Source organism: Myotis lucifugus, unplaced genomic scaffold, assembly GCF_000147115.1.
Source record: "Myotis lucifugus unplaced genomic scaffold, Myoluc2.0 scaffold_16, whole genome shotgun sequence".
NCBI classification, from domain to species: Eukaryota; Metazoa; Chordata; class Mammalia; order Chiroptera; family Vespertilionidae; genus Myotis; species Myotis lucifugus.
The window spans coordinates 3,404,642-3,423,223 of NW_005871064.1; the positions used below are offsets into that span (position 1 = coordinate 3,404,642).

Sequence of the window (18,582 nt, forward strand, 5' to 3'; positions counted from 1 at the left end):
TCAGTTTGAATATTCATATATTTCTCATCTCTGAAAATTTTTTTATTTTTTTCTGTCCTTATGAAATTCCTGTTTTTCCTATGTCTCCTTTATGTCTTATATTTTCTGTCTCTATGCTTTTTCTATATTCTTGAATATTCTCTTAATTTTATCTTCTAATGAGTGTTTTTAGAGGGCTGTTATGTTTTAATTTTAAGAATTAATTCTTTTTCACTAATTGTTCCTCTTATATAGAAATGTTTTGCGGTGGGGGAAACCCCTCTGTGCTTAAATGCCTCTCAAATCACTTTTATTATCATTAAGTAGCCTTTTCCCCCTGAATTATCTGTCTTCTTCTGAGTTCAGTTTTACTGGTTTTTTCATCTTAGTTCTTCCTTTTCATGTTGCTGGTTTTCATTATGCTTCCTGTTCCCTGTTGATATTTAATAACAATATCTTGAGTGGATATTTATATAATGGGGTGGGGAGAAATATCTAACTGGAAGCTTTACATACTTGGAAAAGTATGAAATCAGCAGCTTAGCTGTAGATGCAACTAGCAGAGACTCTGTAGTCAAGCTAACAGCCTGCCAGATGCCAGAATAAGAGCAGCCCTGCCGTAGAGCAGCACTATGCACAGTGGGAGCCTCAGCGCTCCTCAGATAGATAGTGCAGTTTCCTAAGAGCAAAGTCTTTTCAGTCTTGCCCAGGGGCAGATGCGGACTGTTTGCTGTATTGTCCAAGCACTTTGGGTGCCAGGGCTGGGAAGGCTGACTAATTCATATACAAATCACCAATCCATCCACCTCTTTTCAGCCTCGCTTCTCCTTCTGGTTCTCTGTTATACCTCTAAGTCCAAATCAGGAGCTTTTGTGAAATTCTCAGGACAATGAAAAGTTTCACCTTCACTGTGACCTCTTCATGGTTATTCTTGGCTACAGCTTTACCCCTGAGTGCCATCCATCCATATGCTTCCTTCCATTTTTCATTTTTACTTTTTTGTCTTCCAGAGATTATTGAAATTTCTATGTTCCTCTATCTTTACTATTAGAAAAGTATTTCCTTTTTTTATTTCTTTACAATTTAATGGAGTTTCAGGAAGTGGTAAAGAGAAATACATGTGCTTGATACACCATCTTGAACTAGAAGAAAAGTATCCTATATAATAAAAGGCTAATATGCAAATAGACCAAATGGCAGAACAACCGAACAACTGGTTGCTATGATGTGTGCTGACCACCAGGGGACACATAGAACATGGTGGGCAGTGGCCGCAGTGGGATGGTGGAGCAGGTGAGCAGGGGTGCCAGACCAAGGCGGGGTGCTGGTCACTGTCATCGGGGCGAGCCTCTGGTGGTTAATGAAAACTCTTTGCTCCCATGTGCTGCAGTCCTGCCCAGCGCTCGCACCCAATCACTGCACCGTCAGCAGGTGTGAGATGCGGATGCTGGCCCAGATCGCCCCTGAGGGCTTCTCCGCCTCCCCCTGCTACTGAGGGGTGATAGGCAGCTCCCTGATGGGGAGGATGGGCTGAATTTCCAGGTAAGCTCCCAGGTCCCACGTGCAACTCCCAGCCAGGTTAGAATGTGCCTTCTTTAATCAGAACAAAACAATCATAGTTAACAGAGCATGATTAATATTTCTTGCAATTATAGCTGGTCTGCAATATTCTATTTCTGTCCCTATCACCAGGAGATTGTGATGATCAGCCAAGTTTGGGAGACTGTTCTAAACTATCTTCTGTTCATACTTTCCCTTTCTTTTAATCACTGGACATTTACTCCTTGGTAACTCCATGCATCCTTCTTACTACTTGATAAATTTCATCATGGCAGGAGCATGTCTAATTATTATTTGTGTTTAACCTATTGCATCCTACCTATCCCCTTGCACAATGTAAGGTACATCTTAGAAGTTCAATAAATTATCCTTGAGTAAAAGAATGAATAAATGAATGTATGAGTGAAGAGGAGATATGAATTTGAGTAAGTGGTTTTTCTAGTTTTTTTATTCTGCTTTTATTCATTCAGGTGGTATTTAGGAAAAAAAATCCAGCCAGCTATCCATAGCCATTCATGATTAATCCATTTAAAAATAGATACAGTGACTCATTTTTATTTTTTAAAGAAACTTTCCATTTCCAATAGCCCTATTTCAAGAATCACTTCATAATGTACAAGCTTTCAGCTTGCAAATGGTTTCATTTGAGTTTCATACCAGGAATAGCTTGTATGAATCCATAAACATGAATGAGGCTCTTCTTGTGGGATTTTCCTATTTTAGTCCAATGCTTACCTCAAATTGAACCCATTTGGGTGAATTCTGCTGCCATCAACCCACTTAAACTCAAAGTTGCCATTGTAAATAGCAGGATTAAAAGTAAACATACCTCAGTCATCATTGATTCATATCTCAGACACAGACAATAAGATAAATAAATCTATTAAAATATATTAGGATAAAAATGGTTAAAACCAATCATCCATTTTTATCATTCTTCAAGGTGAGTCTAAATTTTTAATAAGTAACGTGCATAATCCTTACCTTAATAAACTACTTTTAATGAATGTGGGAATAAAAATGCTGAAATTAAAAAATATGAGTGGAAAGAGCAGACAGCACATTTATTGAAAAATTATTCTAAGATCTAACTTGTGAAAAAGTTTTTGTTTACCACAGACCTGATATTTTCCATTTAGTTAGTGAAAGATTTTAGCCAGTTTAAATAGTGACTATTTTCTTCAATCAGCCAGTGTTTTCACTCTTTACAGATGATTCCGAGATTGTGTATAAGCATTTAAGTCAGTCAAGAAAGACCATAAGGATGCAATTAGCAAAATCTGAGAATGTGGGAAGTTCTATAAGATAAATGACCCAGTTCTCTCAACAAAAAAATAGTTATTACTTGGATTTAAAAGAAGTACTTGGGCTGCTCTGGGGAGAATAAACTGTAGAGGGACCAAGGTGGAACTATAGAGACCTGCTAGGAAGTATTGTATTAATCTATGGTCCAGGGCTTTAGTGGTGGAAAAGGTGAGAGCTGGTCAGATTTGAATATGTGTTGAAGTTAAAGGAATTTGCTGATGGATTGTATACAGGGTGTGAGAGAAAGAGATAGAGACAAGACAATCCAAGGATTTTGCCTTGAACCCCTAGAAGGATGGAGTTGCCATTAACTTCAACACGATGACTGCAAAATAAGTAGGTTTCAGAGGGAAATCAGGAATTCTGTTTGGGGTAAATTCGAGATATCTACTAGACACCCAAGTGGTATAGTCACTTGGAAATATGAGCCAAGAGTTCTGGGTAGGAGATATAAATTTGGGAGTTTTCAGAGTATATAAATGTAAGGATTAGAATAAATTAGGTCAGCAAGGGAGTGATAGAGATCTGTTGCTTCAAAAATACTATAACCTTGGCCTGTTTGCTCAGTGGTTAGAGCATTGGCCTGCTCTAATGGACCAAAGGGTCATGGGTTGGATTCCCCGTGAAGGGCACATTCCTCCGTTGCAGGCTTGATCCCCAGCCCCGGTCTGGGTGCAAACTGACGGCAACAATTGATGAGTCTCTCTCACATCAATGTTCTCTCTCTCTCTCCCCAATTTCTCCCTCCCCTCATAAAAAAATACTATAGAATGAACAACCCCCAAATTTAATGATTTAAAATGACAATCATTTATTCTCATGGATTTTTGGTTGGATGAGGATTTGCTAATCTAGGCTGGGGTCATTTGGTTCTGCTCCAAGTGTCTCTAATCCTTATCCTAGAACCTGAGGACTGGCCCAGGCATGTGTGTGTGTGTGTGTGTGTGTGTGTGTGTGTGTGTGTGTGTGTTTCCTGGCAATTTCAGAGGCACAAGAGAGAAAGCAGAAGCACATACCACGGTTAGATCTAGGCCCAGAGCTGGCACATCATCACTTCTTCCTTATTCTATTGGCCTAATCAAGTCACATAACTGAACCAAAAGTCAAGGATCAGTAAAATAATAAAGCAAAGGCAGTGATACAGAGAAGGGCAAAGATTTGAGTTCAATACACAATCTCTTGTAAGTCCATCCTGGGGCATTTTAACTTTAAACGGTTCCCATGTCTAACTAGGGACCAGGCATACAGATTACTCTAGACATAATCTTAACCATTGCTCCCCTGGCCTAGAGGAACTTTATTGAAGGCACCCATTATTTGATTCTTGTCAAAGCAATGAAAACATGGACTCCATGTTACAAAGCAAGTCTTTGGCAAGATGCTCCAAGATACCCAAGCATACCATCTAAAGTCTGATGAGAAAAAAAAGCAAAACAAAATTTGGAGAAGCAAATGATACGGAGACAACTGTGTTTGAAATTGAAGAAAGTTTCATCCTCAGTGGCAGCGTCTAATAGAACATCTAACATGAATGCATGAACACGTATCAGAAGCTGTACACCAAGCAGGGGGTTCTAACTTTAAACAGGCCATTGCCAATCTCCCCCCCCCCCACCCCCGAAGCTGCTAAAAATGTAGAATATGCATTTTACCCCCTTCTCTGCATTTGGGGGAGATTTTTTTAAAACTGAGAAAATTACTTATAAATATATTTTTAAAATTCTGGGCTTTTAAAATATCTCTGCAAGTAATTCTGGATTTTTGAAAAATAATGAATTAGACAGCACAGTACTAGTACTGCCTTATATTTTAAGCTGGATTTGCTAGATCTAGAGATTTGGGGGTGCTGAAGGAGCCTTAGAGATCGTAATCACCTAATTTTTTAGATGAAGTAACAGAGGCCCAAGGAGGTTAACTTGATTTTTTTGAGAATAAAAGGATTGGATCATGTGAGTTGTAACCCAGTGGCAGGTGACACCAGGGGTAACTGTGGGAGGCTTTAGTCCCACCTCTTCTCCATCCATCTCCATGATCTCTAGTCTTCCCCCTTTATCCCTTCTCCTCAGTAAATTTACAATCTAGTAAAAACCGATTCACTATTCAACCAAAGCTTCCAAACAAGGCCCCATAGTTGCCTCTTCCTCCCACTCATCACAGTGAAGAAATCCTGTAGTGCTCACTGTCCACCTGTTATATTGTAAATCAGAAGACGCCTTAATCAATAAGCCAAATTAATTTGGAGTCTTTTTTATTTCGCTAGCGCTAGCGGGCCCAGAGGAAATATTGCTTCTCAAATTCTGGGACCCAACATGGTGGAAGTCTTTCCTATTTATACTTTTTTCAGTTCTTTGTCTTCCAAATTTGGAATGAGACTTCCGGACCTTCTGAGAAAGAAGTCCTGTGTGCTGGGACAGGGCCGTGAGACCATATCTCAAGGCCTGGCCTGGCGCCAGCACTGACAACTCTGTCTGGGGTATAGTTTATGGCCTCTCTGGAATGGGAGTGGTCTTATTTTTCCCTATTATTTAAGCAAGCAAGTGTTTACAGAAGCCAAAAAAGCAGGGTTAAAATTTCAAACAGCAGTTTTTACCCAAGATGGAGGTTACTATGCTTCACACCCACCTTCCTTCTCCATCACTGTCATCAGGGTCTAGAGTTTCGTAGGCCTTTTAAAACTGGAGGATTTGTTGGTATCCTGTTATTTTCCTACCTGAATTGCACTCAGGACTGATTTGAGGGATAGTGTTTATATACATCTGTGGGAACCGATATATTTCTTCTTCCCTACAGGCACTAACTATTTGGCCTATTTAAGCTTCATTTCTTCTTGGGAGTTTAATTATTCTCTCTCTTTTTGTGGCTAGTGTCTCTCGCAGCAGCAACAACATATGGGCTTCCAAAGTCCTTTCTAGGACTAATGTGCTGCTTTCTCCTTTTCCATTTTAGGGGACCCTGAGAAGTTCAGGAGATGATTACTTTGCATACTACACTCGTTCTCAATATCTAAAATTTAACATGATCAGACTCAACTTCTTACTGCTGCTGTCAGAGTTAAACAAAGATGACACCAACTAGAATGGTAAAGACAGTTTATCAGTAGTATACTATTTCAATAGGGAAGAGGGTGAAGTGTGAACTAAACTCAACTTCAATCTGTACAGAGGTGACTGGGCATTTTAAATGGAGAATGAGGGAGTAGAAAGGGAGGAGAGCAGGGGCTCCTTAGAATCAAGAATGTGAAAAATACAAAGTGTGATCCGAGTAAAAGTTGGTTAGCCAGTTGTGTCTATTAGCTGGCAATTGTCGGTTAGGATCTTGCCCTTCCACAGTGACTGGGAGACAGAGGCCCCAGCCTTCCTGAAGTTTACATTGTAAAGTATGGCCTTCAGGTCCGTAAGAAAGACACTCTTGAATTGTGGGAGATTCATCTACATCTCAAAAGGACAAAGGAAGGACTCACAATTGTAAGCCCTTTAGGTAAGTGCTGTGATACTGGGTAGGCCAGGGGCCTATTTGCAGCTGTTGGCTAGAACTAAGGGAATTTTTTGGCAGACTTAAACTCCTCCAGGCAAGCACTTTAAGGGGTCATCCTAGGAATAAGGTCTTGAGCTGTTAGAAACTGTGTTAATGTTTTTGTTTTTTAAGTCTTTTAATGTGGGGGTAAGCGATTGGATGAAATCATGTGTTGAGAATCTATAGTTTTTATATGCCAAGGTTGAGGCCTAGTAGAGGGCTCAGAGCAGCCTGACTAGAATTCGATCAAACAGAGAATGTTTCTCACTGAGTAACTTTAAGACGTGTTATTTTATTTTAATTAAAAAAATTATTTGCCAAAGCCTCCATTTCTTCATCTGTAAAATAGGTATTTTAGCATCGCATATAGCTCTTGGCAGTATCTAGTGCAGCACTATCCAATGGAAATATAATTCAAGCTCACATGTCATTCTCAATGTCCACACAGCCACATTTTTTAAAAAGTAGAAATAAAGTTAATGTTAATTTATTTACCTAATATATTCAAAATATTTCACATGTAATCAACATTTTTAAATTATTCAAAGATTTTTACGTTCTTGTCTTCGTCCCTAATCTTTGAAATCCGATGTGTATTTTACACTTCCAGCCCCACAATTCGGACCAGCCCATTTCAAGCCTTCCACAGTCACACGTGGCTTTTGCATTGGACAGTACAGGTCTGGACAGCTAAGCAGCAGGCCTTGCTGACGTAAGCGTGGGGCGGGGCTTGCCAGTTGGGGGTGGGACTTAGCTAGTTGGGGGCGGAGCTTCTCGGAGAGGGCGCTTTGGGCCTCGTCAGCCGCCGTAGGAGAGCGCCGGCCGCGGCGCCACGTTCCCTGCGGCGGCTGCGGACGAATCTGCTGGGCTTCGGGGTGGTTCCCATCGACCATGGCCTTCACCCTGTACTCGCTGCTGCAGGCGGCCCTGCTCTGCGTCAACGCCATCGCGGTGCTGCACGAGGAGCGATTCCTCAAGAACAGTGAGCGGGCCGTGGGGCCGGGCTGGGGTGGCGGCGGCACTGCCCGCGGGGCGCGGACCCGAGACCGCCGCGCGAGGGGACAGCCTGGGGCGGGACCCGAGGCGGCCAAGGGCCCGATGTTGGGGCCCTGCCTCCGGGGGTAGGGGGGAAGCCGAGCCGTTTGCATCTCACCAGCGGGGTGAAGGTTGTTCCACAGACGCCCGCTGCGTGCGGGTCCTGGGGGTGGGAATGCGGGGGACCCTGCGATGAGCCGGGGACGCCCCTGCCCGCGATTCCTCTCGGTTAGTGATTTAATGCACTGCTCTGTGGCCGCCGACGGTGGAAAACCCGGGGTCTGAGTCTCCGTGAAAGACAGAAGGGCGTGGCTCCTTCGGAGCACGGGTGACCGGGTGAATGAACTGCTGGAGGGCGTGGGGGTTCGCGGGCTTTGGGGCTACGAGGAAAGGGAACGTGATGGTATTAACACGGCATCCAGCCACCCACGTTCCAAGAAAGTTTATTCAGCGCATAGCTCTGGGATCTACGATGTGCCAGGAACTGTACTGGAATCATACAGAAATGAAGACACGGGTTATGCCCACCGGGACCTCACAGTCCAGCACCCCCATTCTGCCCTCCCCTCCCCCATCCTGGGCAAGCCGGCTGCTGCCTCCTGTAGGAGGCACATGGAGGCAGGGCACTGCGCTCCGTGCACCATGTGCCACAGTGTGCCGGCTACATCTGTGTGAATCATTGACACTCAAACCCATGAACAAGATCGTTATGTTTATTCCGTCAGAATAAAGTTATTGAGCACAAATTATGTGCCAGGCCCACATAGCAAGAGCTGATGAGGGCACAGCAGTTATCCTGACCTTCTAGTGGAAGTTACTCTAAATGAAACTGAACAAGTCACAATAACACAGATGCAGAATATTGTGGAAGAGAAGGGCAGTGACGTTACCCTGTGGATCTGTGAAAGCTTCTGGGAGGAAGTGTGTCTAACCCCAGATCTGATAAGTGAGTAAACATTAACGAGGTGCAGGTGAGGGGCTGGGAGACCTTGAGGGGGTGCGAAAACTCGGGGGGCAGGTGGAAGCAAGGTTTAAGCAGGGCAGTGACTTGACCAGATGTGTGTAATGTGCTATAGTTCGGAGAACAGGTTGGAAGGGTCGAGAGTGGACAAGTAGAGATGGTGGGCATAATAACAAGAATAATAACAACTAACACTTAACACTGTGCACCCAGGTCTGTATCAGGCGCTTTACATATATTAATTTGTGCAACCCCGACAGCAACTTTCTGCGATAGTTTCCATCCCCACTTTCCAGATGAGAGGGTAGGTAACCTTTCTAAGATCACGCAGCTAGAAAGTGGCAGACCTAGGATTCAAACATAGGCAATCTGACTCAAAAGGCTATCTTTTCACCACTATACATACAGAAAAGTAGAAGGGATCATGTTGTGGGTATAATTGTGTGCGCCCCCCCCCCCCCCCCCCCCCCCCCCCGCCCCAAAAGATAAAGTTCTAACCCTTGGTACCTGTGGATGTGACCTTATTTGAAAATAGAGTCTCTGGAGGTGTTATTAAGTTAAGATGAAGTCACACTGGATTAGGATGGGCTCTGGACCCAGTGAGGTGTCCATGTAAGGAGAAAGCGACACAGACAGACGGGGGAGAAGGCCATGCAACAACAGAGGCAGAGACGAGTGAGTCAGCTCCAAGCCATACAGTGCCGAGGTTTACCGTAACTGTGGGAAGCTGGGAGACAGTCGTGGAGGAGATTGTGTCTCAGAATCTCCAGAAGGAACCAATTCTACAAACACCTTGATCTCAGACGTCTAGACTCCAGAACTGTGAGAAAATAAATTTCCTTTGTGTTGAGCCACCCAGTGTGTGCTGCTCTGCTATGGTAGCCCTAGGAAACTATTACAAATCAGGAGATACTTTAAAGGTAGAAAAGGCAAAATGTATTGTTTGGACGTCGGAAATAAGGAAGAAAGGAAAAGGTCAAAGATCTCTCTTGGTTTTCAGGCTTAAGCAACCGAGTGAAGGGTTGTACCTTTACCGAGTTACAGAGTACTGGAGGAAAGTTGGGTGGTAGTGGTGGATAAGGTGAAGAGAATGAAGTCAGTCTAGGACATGCTGAGTTTGAGATTATGTCTGTGAGATATACGAGTAGGGATGTGAAGTAGTAGTGGGTTGGACTTAAATCCAAAAAACAAAGCAAGAGCCACAGTGGAGACTGAACATTGAGTTTCTCAGCCACAGATGATAAATGAAGCCATATGGAAAGATGAAATTGCTCAGGCAAAGAAGAGTACAAAGGGAATTGGTGACCAGTACAGTCCTTGAATCTCTTCCAGTAAACTAGGAATGGAAGGGAACTTCCTCAATTTGATAAAGAACATCTAGAAACACCCCCCTCACACCTCCCACACCCCAGGTAACATCCTCCTATATAATAAAGAGCTAATATGCTGATTAGACGGAACAGCAGAATGACCATCCAGACGACCTTCTGGACAAAGCCGGGGCTGCGAGGGCTGAGCCCCTTGCAAGAATTTTGTACATCAGGCCTCTAGTTATATATAATGATGAAAAACTGAGTGCTTTCCCCAATTAGGAATAAGAAAAGATGCCCTTTCTTGCCACTTCTAACATTGTACTGGAGATTCTAGCCAGGGCAATTAGATGAGTAAAAAGGAAAGATATCCAGGTTGTGAGATTGAAAAAAGTAAAACTATCTCTTGTTTGTAAATGACAATCTTGTATAGAAAATTCTAAGGAGTAACTAAAACTATTAAAACTAATAAATGAGTTCAGTAAGGTTATAAAACACAAGATCAGTAACAAAAATCAATTCTTTTCCTATACATGAACAATGAATAATAAAAAAAATTAACAGTTTTGTTTATAATTTCAAAAAGAATAAAGTACTTAGGAATAAATTTAACAAAAGTGTGAATCATATGCTATGAAAACTACAAGGCATTGTTGAATAAAATTAAAAAATAAATATTTTTAAAGATAATTAAAATAAAAACATCCTCTGTTCATGGATCAGAAGAGTTAATGTTGCTAAGATGATACCAAACAATAATATTGATTTACAGATATAATGCAATGTTTATCAAAATCCTAGTTGGCTTTTTTTTTTTTTTTCCAGAAACTGACAAGTGAATTCTAAAGAAAAGGAAAGGGACCAAGAATAGCCAAAAAAAAAAAAAAATCTTAAAAAAGAAGAGCAAAGTTAGATGACTCACACTTTGAGATTTCAAAATTTACTACAGAGCCACAGCACTCAAAACATTGTGGTATTGGCATCGGATCGACATATAGACCAATGGAGCAGTCTTGAGAGTCCAAAAATAAATCCTTATGTTATGGTAAATTGATTTTTGATAGGGAAGCCAAAACAATTCAATGGGTAAAGAATAGTCTTCCAACAACTGGTGCTGGAACAACTGCATATCCATAGGAAAAAGAATGAAGTTGAACCTCTGCTTCATACCAAACACAAAAATTAATTCAAAACCATAGACTTCTAAGCAGTGAAACCTAAAGCTATACAACTCTTAGAAGAAAATACAGGCATAAAGCTTTGTGACTTTGGATTAGACCAGGGGTGGGGAACGTGGGGAATCATTTGGTCTGGCCCTGCCAAGGCATTAGGGGTGAGTTAATTAAATGTTTGACCAAATACAGCAAAATTAAGTTGATAAATATGAATGGCCCATGAACGATGTTATAAATATCCAAATGGCCCTTGGCAGAAAAAAGGTCCCCCACCCCTAAATTAGACCAAGCTTTCCTAGATATACAACACTAAAAGTAGAAGAACCAAAGGAAAAATACATAAATTGGGCTTCATCAAAATTAAGAACTTTTGTGCCTTTTAAGGACACCATCAAAAGTATAAAAAGACAACCACAGAATGAGAGAAAATATTTACAAATCATATATATGATATATGACTGCTATTCAGAGTGTATAAAGAACTATTACAACTCAATAATAAAGGGTAAACAATCCAATTTAAAAAATTGGACAGGTTATCTGATGGCCAACCTTATTAATCACTAGAGAAATACAAATCAAAACCATAATGAAATATACTTCACACCAATTAGGATGACTATAATAAAAAAAGACAGTAATGTGTTGGTGAGGTGGTGGAGAAATTATAACCATTTATACATTGTTGGTGGGAATATAATGTGGAGAGCAGCAGCTTTAGAAAAACAGTCTGGCAGTTCCTCAAAATGTTAAACATTAGTAGTTACTGTGTGATCCAGTGATTCCACTTTTAGGTGTAACCAGTATTGAAAAACAAACATCTACATCAGTGGTTCTCAACCTTCCTAATACAGTTCCTCATATTGTGGTGACCCCCAACCATAAAATTATTTTCGTTCCTACTTCATAACTGTAATTTTGCTACTGTTATGAATCGTAATGTAAATATCTGATATGCAGGATGTATTTTCATTGTTACAAATTGAACATAATTAAAGCATAGTGATTAATCACAAAAACAATATGAAATTATATATGTGCTTTCCGATGGTCTTAGGCGACCCCTGTGAAAGGGTCATTCGCTGGCCCATGTAGAACCGCTGATCTACATAGAAGAACATGAATGTTCATAGCAGCATCTATATATATATATATATATATATATATATATATATATATATATATATATATAAATAAAAGCCTAAGCAATCGTTATGACCGAATGACTGGTGAACCAGTCACTCTGATGCTCACTGACCACCAGGGGGCAGACACTCAACACAGGAGCTGCCCCCTGGTGGTCAGTGTGCTTCCACAGCAGGAGCGCTGCTCAGCTGACTGACCCATCCCAGCAGCCCACCACCCTGGTAACAACCACTCACTCCCTAAGTAGTCCTGCAGGTCTAATCTCCAGAGAACAGGTCAGGTACTGATGGACCAGCGCCGCCAGCAGGCGGGATCCGGTTCTCAGGCCGGCAAGGGCATCCCACCGTCAATCACGTCCTGGCACCCCTCACTCCCTCTGGGGACCCCACCCGTGCACGAATTTGTGCACAGGGCCTCTAGTTATTTATAATAGCTAAAAAGTGGAAACAGTCCAAATGTCTACCAACTGATAAATAGATGACTATAATATGTGGTGTATCCACACTATGTAATATTATTTGTTAATAAAAAGGAATGAAATATTGACATATGCAACGTGGCTGAACCTTGAGATCATTATGCTAAGTGAAAGAAGTTAGTCATAAAAGACTGCATATCATGATTTCATTTATATGAAATGTTGGGGATAGGCAACTACATAGAAACAGAAAGCAGATTAGTGGTTGCTTAGTGCTAGAGGGGTCTGAGGGGATGGGAAGTGGTTGCTAATGGGTACAGGGCTTCTTTTGGGGGTGATAAAAATGTTCTAAAATTGAGTGTTGTACAACTCTGAACATATTTAAACCACTGAATCGTTTACTTGAAATGTGTGAACTGGATGTTGGGTGATTGTATCTCAGTAAAACTTTTTTTAAAACCACACATTTTTAAAAAAATCAGACAAGTATTTATTATATCCAGTACTAATTATGAGTAATACAAAAGAAACATGAAACTATATTAGTCAGCTGGGGCTGCCAAAACAAAGAATCATTAAGCAAAGTGAAATTTTGTTTCATGATATTGATATCATGTATAAAATAAAGACTTGTTTTCTGTCAAGTTTAAGGGTTAACATGTCAGGAATTAAGTCATTTGAGATGTTTAAAAACTGGAGTTATGAGATATGACGGGTGAACCTGAAATGAGGACAAGAGAAAGACACATTGTAGAAATGAGGACATGTAAGTCTTCAGGAGAATGTGTCAGTCAACAAAAAAGGAACTAGCAGGTAAAGAAAAAATGATTTATAATATCAGGGAAATGATGTAGAAAAAGGTGAAAGACTCATTTACAGAAAGTAAGTGGGATAGTGAGCTAAATTCCTCACCTCAAATCTGAGAAATGAAGAATGATCAGGGGAAAGAAAAAAAAAAAAGATGTGCCCCTGCTGGCATGATAGGGCATGCTCTGAAGGGCTGACCAGGCTGTGACGAGGTTTAGGTCAAAATTTCCCCTATGTAATGTAGATGGTGAATCTCCGTTACTAGTACAGTGTTGTTATACCAATAATAATGTTGGGCTTCATAAATTCTGAATTGATCTAATTAATTTTTCAATTTGACACTGCTTTTTCAGTTCTGACTTGAAAAATATCTTGTTTGAAAAAGGAGTAAAAAAAAAAATCAATCAGGGTGTTACAGTGTTCATCTTTACCATGGAATAATTTATTAGACTATAGTATAATGTATAACACCACAGTGGAAATGAAATGAGTTTTTGTTGTTTATTAAAAGTAAAAAAATACCGTAAAGCATTTCCCTTAGTAGTGTTTTTAAGTCATATGACTTTATATTTTATGTCTTTAAGAAAGGCTCAAATAATCTTTTAGAAAATGACTAATGAAGGAGCAAGGCAAGGGCATAATACATTTTAACACTGCTAATCGTTTTTATATTATACAGTTGGCTGGGGAACAGACCAGGGAATTGGTGGATTCGGAGAGGAGCCAGGAATTAAATCTCAACTAATGAACCTTATTCGATCTGTAAGAACCGTAATGAGAGGTAAGAAGAAAAACTAGTAGAACACTCTTAAGTTTTAATTTTGTGGTTTGATTTAAGTAGCAAAGCTTCTGGGTGTGAATACTATCACATACCACCTTTGTAGCAGGAAATTTTTTTCTCGTTAACCTGGCTTTATTGCTTAAAAGTTACTGGTTTCTTTCTTTGCCTCTTATTTCTAAGCCAGTTGGCAAATTGAATGCTCAGTGGTGTAACCTGTTTGTATGTTACCTCAGAGTTGAAAGGCAATGATATTTTTGGAAATTCTGTTGCTTCCAAGTGGTAAAGTCATCTAGAGTCCCATCAGGTTTTCAAGAGAAAAATAAGGATCCCACATTTGCTATTCTCTTAGGAAATATTTTAGAGTACCTCAATAAAGAAGAGTTCAAAACCTTTTATTGAAAACCATTAAAACTAGGGTCTCTCTTTCTGTCTGTCTTCCTCCTTTTTTAGCTGCTTTAATCACAACTTTGAATATAATGATAAGTTCTTACTTTGGTGATGAAACTATGGCATCATCTTTGTACATATTTCTAATGTCCAGTATCACTGGTAGCCATATGGGTCTCTTTCTGCTTAAGTCCAGTGTGCTTCTGTGTTCCCAGAGCTGCACTAGCATCATCCACAGATGTTTTCATATTAATCTACTGGTACCAGTGTGACTCTTACCCCCATCACACAAGCCCTCTTTAAATTAAGTTTTGGAGTTTGTGATCCAGTGCATGTTTGAATGTTCCTGTTATAAGTATTTGTAATATGATTATGATGACATATTGTTAGGTATTACTGACCTTCTTGGATGCTAGTAACTATGACTTCGTTGTTTTTCTGTTATTCTCTTTATAATAACTAACTTTTTTTTTTTTTTTTTGCAGTGCCATTGATAATAGTAAACTCAATTGCAATTGTATTGCTTTTACTATTTGGGTGAAGATCAGTGGGGGAAATGGAGACTCAGAAGAAGAGATGTCAGCGGAAGTTATTACTTTCGTCTTTATTGGAATATACATACCTTAGCTGGCTGTCCCTGGCCTTGACAAAAATGTAAACATGATAATAAAACCAGAGTCCCTATTTATCTGATTTTTTTTAAATGCTGCACTTATAGTTTCATTATAAAAAGATCAGATCATCAGAGGTAGTAACTATCCAGGATTGGAATACATTTGATTGATGACTGTTAATAAAAGTTTGTCCTATGGTTAAGATTGTTCAAAGGGTGCAAGACTGTCACTTCTGTATTTTTAGAGCTTCTCTCACTTCTCAGGGATGATTTTTTTTAACTTTTGAAGTTCATTGTGACTAAGTTATGCTCAGAGAGTGATTATCCTCCTAGATAAAACTTAAAGGATTTAAAAACTAATTACTATATATAAAGTGATAAATAGATAATTGGGATGATTTTATTTTGAACTCTGGTTAAATATTTTGTCTATATTGTCTTGGCTATGAAAAATTCAAATTCATAGTAACTATCGAGGAGCAATACGGTCTGACTTTAGGGAGAATTATAATTTTGTAAGTCAGTCACATAGCGATTGTGTTTTTGTTTTAAATTATTTTCATGCATTTCTTATTTTAGTAATTGGTCTGAATGATGAGAACAGATTAGTATCTACATATTTTCATTGGTAGAAAAGTATAGACCCTTTTTACAATGGTGACTTATTTTTTGAAATCAGCATAAATATTAGCCTCTAAGGGCAATCCTAAACAATCACAATTATAAACTATACTATGTAAGAAGACTTACCTATGTAAGAAGCATTTACCTGTCTCAAAAGTACCGTGTTTCCATTTCTTGGAGTAATACATTAAGGAGTGTGACTCTTAATTCTTATTTCCATCTGTCACTAGGGCATTCATGCTGGATAAATTTTGTTTTGATGTCTTAGACCATTCTGTATTTTACTCATCCCATAATACAGTTTTATGCAGAAAGAATAAAAGTGTGTAAATGTTTTTTCTAGAAATTATGGGTTATAATATTTAAAAGGGGTAGAATTGCATCTTTGTTTATAGCACAACATTTGTAAATAAAGTAAAATTTCTAAGTCAAGCATGTGTTTTTTTACCTTAGTGAATACCTGTCAGGTGCTAATGAAATTAATCTCGTTTTGTGTGTAACACTTGTTATATATGTTTTCTGTAAAATCACTAAGCACAGTTTTAATGAAAGTAAACATTTACAATCCACTTTTTAAAAATATATATTTTTACTGATTTCAGAGAGGAAGGGAGGGGGAGAGGAGAGATAGAAACATCAATGAGAGAGAATCATTGATCGGCTGCCTCCTGCATGCCCCCTGTTGGGGATTGAGCTTGCAACCGGGGCATGTGCCCTGACCAGGAATCAAAACCTTGTCCTCCCGGTTCATAGGTCAATGCTCAACCACTGAGCCACACCAGCCAGGCCATTTTTTTCTTCAGTGAATTGAATTGACATCAAGAAGACTCGAGCGACTTTCCTATGACTTAATTTACTTCTAAAACTGGAGCAAGTATTGGATGCCTGTTGGCCATCCCTGAGTTACAGATGGATTAACTCTGGGCCCCAGGCTTGTAGCAGAACCAAAGAAAAGTACCAGGGATTCACAGTTGATTACTTAGTTCATGTGGTAATATATTCGGCATTAAAAGGCAATGTTCTTTTGACCTTACAAAGAGCTCATGCATGAGTCTGACTGAGTATAAGCCACTGACCAGATTCAAAAGAAGCAGTTAATTGCGGGTACTCCCATTTCTCCAACAGCTATGAACCATACAAAATTTTAAAAAGAAAAGAGAGTGTCCTGATGCCATTTTCATGTTAGATATTGCACCACACCATGCTCATTTAGTGTCAGATACTGCAGAAGTGCAAACTCCCATTAGGGAGCAGGCACAGCAGGGCAGGATCAGAGTATTCTATAGCAAAGCAGTTCTGGGGAAAGTGAAGCCCTGAGTATCAAAGTATTTCATCTCTGGAAGCCACATATACATTTCTAACTGTAATGTGCCTGAGGGGAGGTCTGCAAGCTTTCACAGGTTAACCCTGGTTTCCCCAGGTGAGTTGTGAATTAGTAGCCATAGTAATTTTTTAGTAGGCAGTAATTTAAGTGCCCTGCTTGCCTGCCCACATCCTCCTCGCTCATTCTCAGAATTAATCTGTGATCATTCTGGTCTCCAAATATCCCAATTCAGTTCCTGATCATTCTGGCCTCCAAGTATCCAGTTCAATTTCTTCAGTGAATTGATGACATACATCAAGAAGACTCATGAGCAACTTTTATATTCAATTTATGGTGTTATGTCTGACTCTGCATCTGTTTGCCTCTGACCTGTCATGAAGGATCTTGGCTCCAGTCTATAAATGTTTTAATTGTTTTAACCCTTGCTCTAGGAAATGTTTATTAATTTTAGTGGAAGTGTGAGAGAGACATCAATTCATTGCCTCTCCAACATGCCTCGACTGAGGATCGAACCCACAACCTTTTGGTTTACAGGACAATGCTCCACCCCAGCCACCCAGCTAGGACTCTAGTCTATAAATATTTACCAAATTTATAACCTAATACTTTTAAATATATATATTTTTGTATTGATTGCAGAGAGAAAGGGAGAGGGAGAGATAGAAACATCAATGATGAGAAAATCATTGATCGGCTGCCTCCTGCATGCCCCATACTGGGATCAAGCCCACAACCCTAGCATGTGCCCTTGACCAGAATCAAACCCAGGACTCTTCAGTCTGCAGACCTATGCTCTATCCACTGAGCCAAACCAGCTAGGGCTATACCCTAATTCTTATTTAAGTACAATGATTTCAAACTTCGATTGCTAATAGCAGAACTAGGTTTTCAAAGAATAATATAGAACTGTAATGCTCCATTATCTAAAACAGATGAAAGCAGGTCTATTTCTTTTTAGTTGAAGCAGGGATGGGACCCAAAGGCCCATTGTTCAGCCTCCCCCTTACTCATGTCAAGCTTCCTAAGGCACTTCCATAAAACCCTAAGTTTTAAAAAAACATGGCTTAAAAGTATTTTTTAAAAAATCCCTGCTTTATATAGAGTAGGCAAGGTGATCTGTGCTCTTTAGGTATATGTAGTCACTTGTGTGTTGTATGTACTCATAAAATGTCGAGAAAAAGCAATATATTTGAGTACTATATATATAGTATTTTGGGATACTTAGGACCACCTTCGTTACTGCTCCCACCCACGCTGGGAGTCTCTACAGTACTTGTCTTCCTTAGATCCAAATGAACTATATACTTGACTGCAGAGGTGGTCATCTTATGAATTCTCTATGGAAATGACTAAATGAAAAAAATTCCGACATAATAGGACAACCTGGTTTACACATACGGAACCTTTCGACAAAACTGCGCTGTCCTTGACTGGAGGCTCAGATGCTGCTAGAACACCATCCGACACCCCTGCGCAGTGCTGCAGTCAGCCATTGCTTCCCTGGAGGTGGTACGCAAGGCCTGTGGTAGCACTCTCTGAGCAGAGGCAGGATGGGCAACGACCATGTCAGCTTTTGGGGTAGCTAATTCAGGAAAAGAGGGACGCTACCTGAGGTGATGGTTAATAGCAATGTCAGTATTCAAG

The 18,582-nt window shown here is 40.0% G+C and overlaps 1 protein-coding gene across 1 annotated transcript; it reads left to right on the plus strand.

Moving 5' to 3' along the window:
• Positions 1-7,137: 7,137 nt before the first annotated feature.
• IER3IP1 (immediate early response 3 interacting protein 1) lies at positions 7,138-16,046 on the plus strand. Its single transcript, XM_006085118.3, has 3 exons — positions 7,138-7,339; positions 13,889-13,990; positions 14,863-16,046. The coding sequence occupies exons 1-3, from the start codon at positions 7,249-7,251 to the stop codon at positions 14,916-14,918; spliced, it is 249 nt and encodes an 82-aa protein (XP_006085180.1). The 5' UTR covers positions 7,138-7,248; the 3' UTR covers positions 14,919-16,046.
• The last annotated feature ends 2,536 nt before the right edge of the window (positions 16,047-18,582 follow it).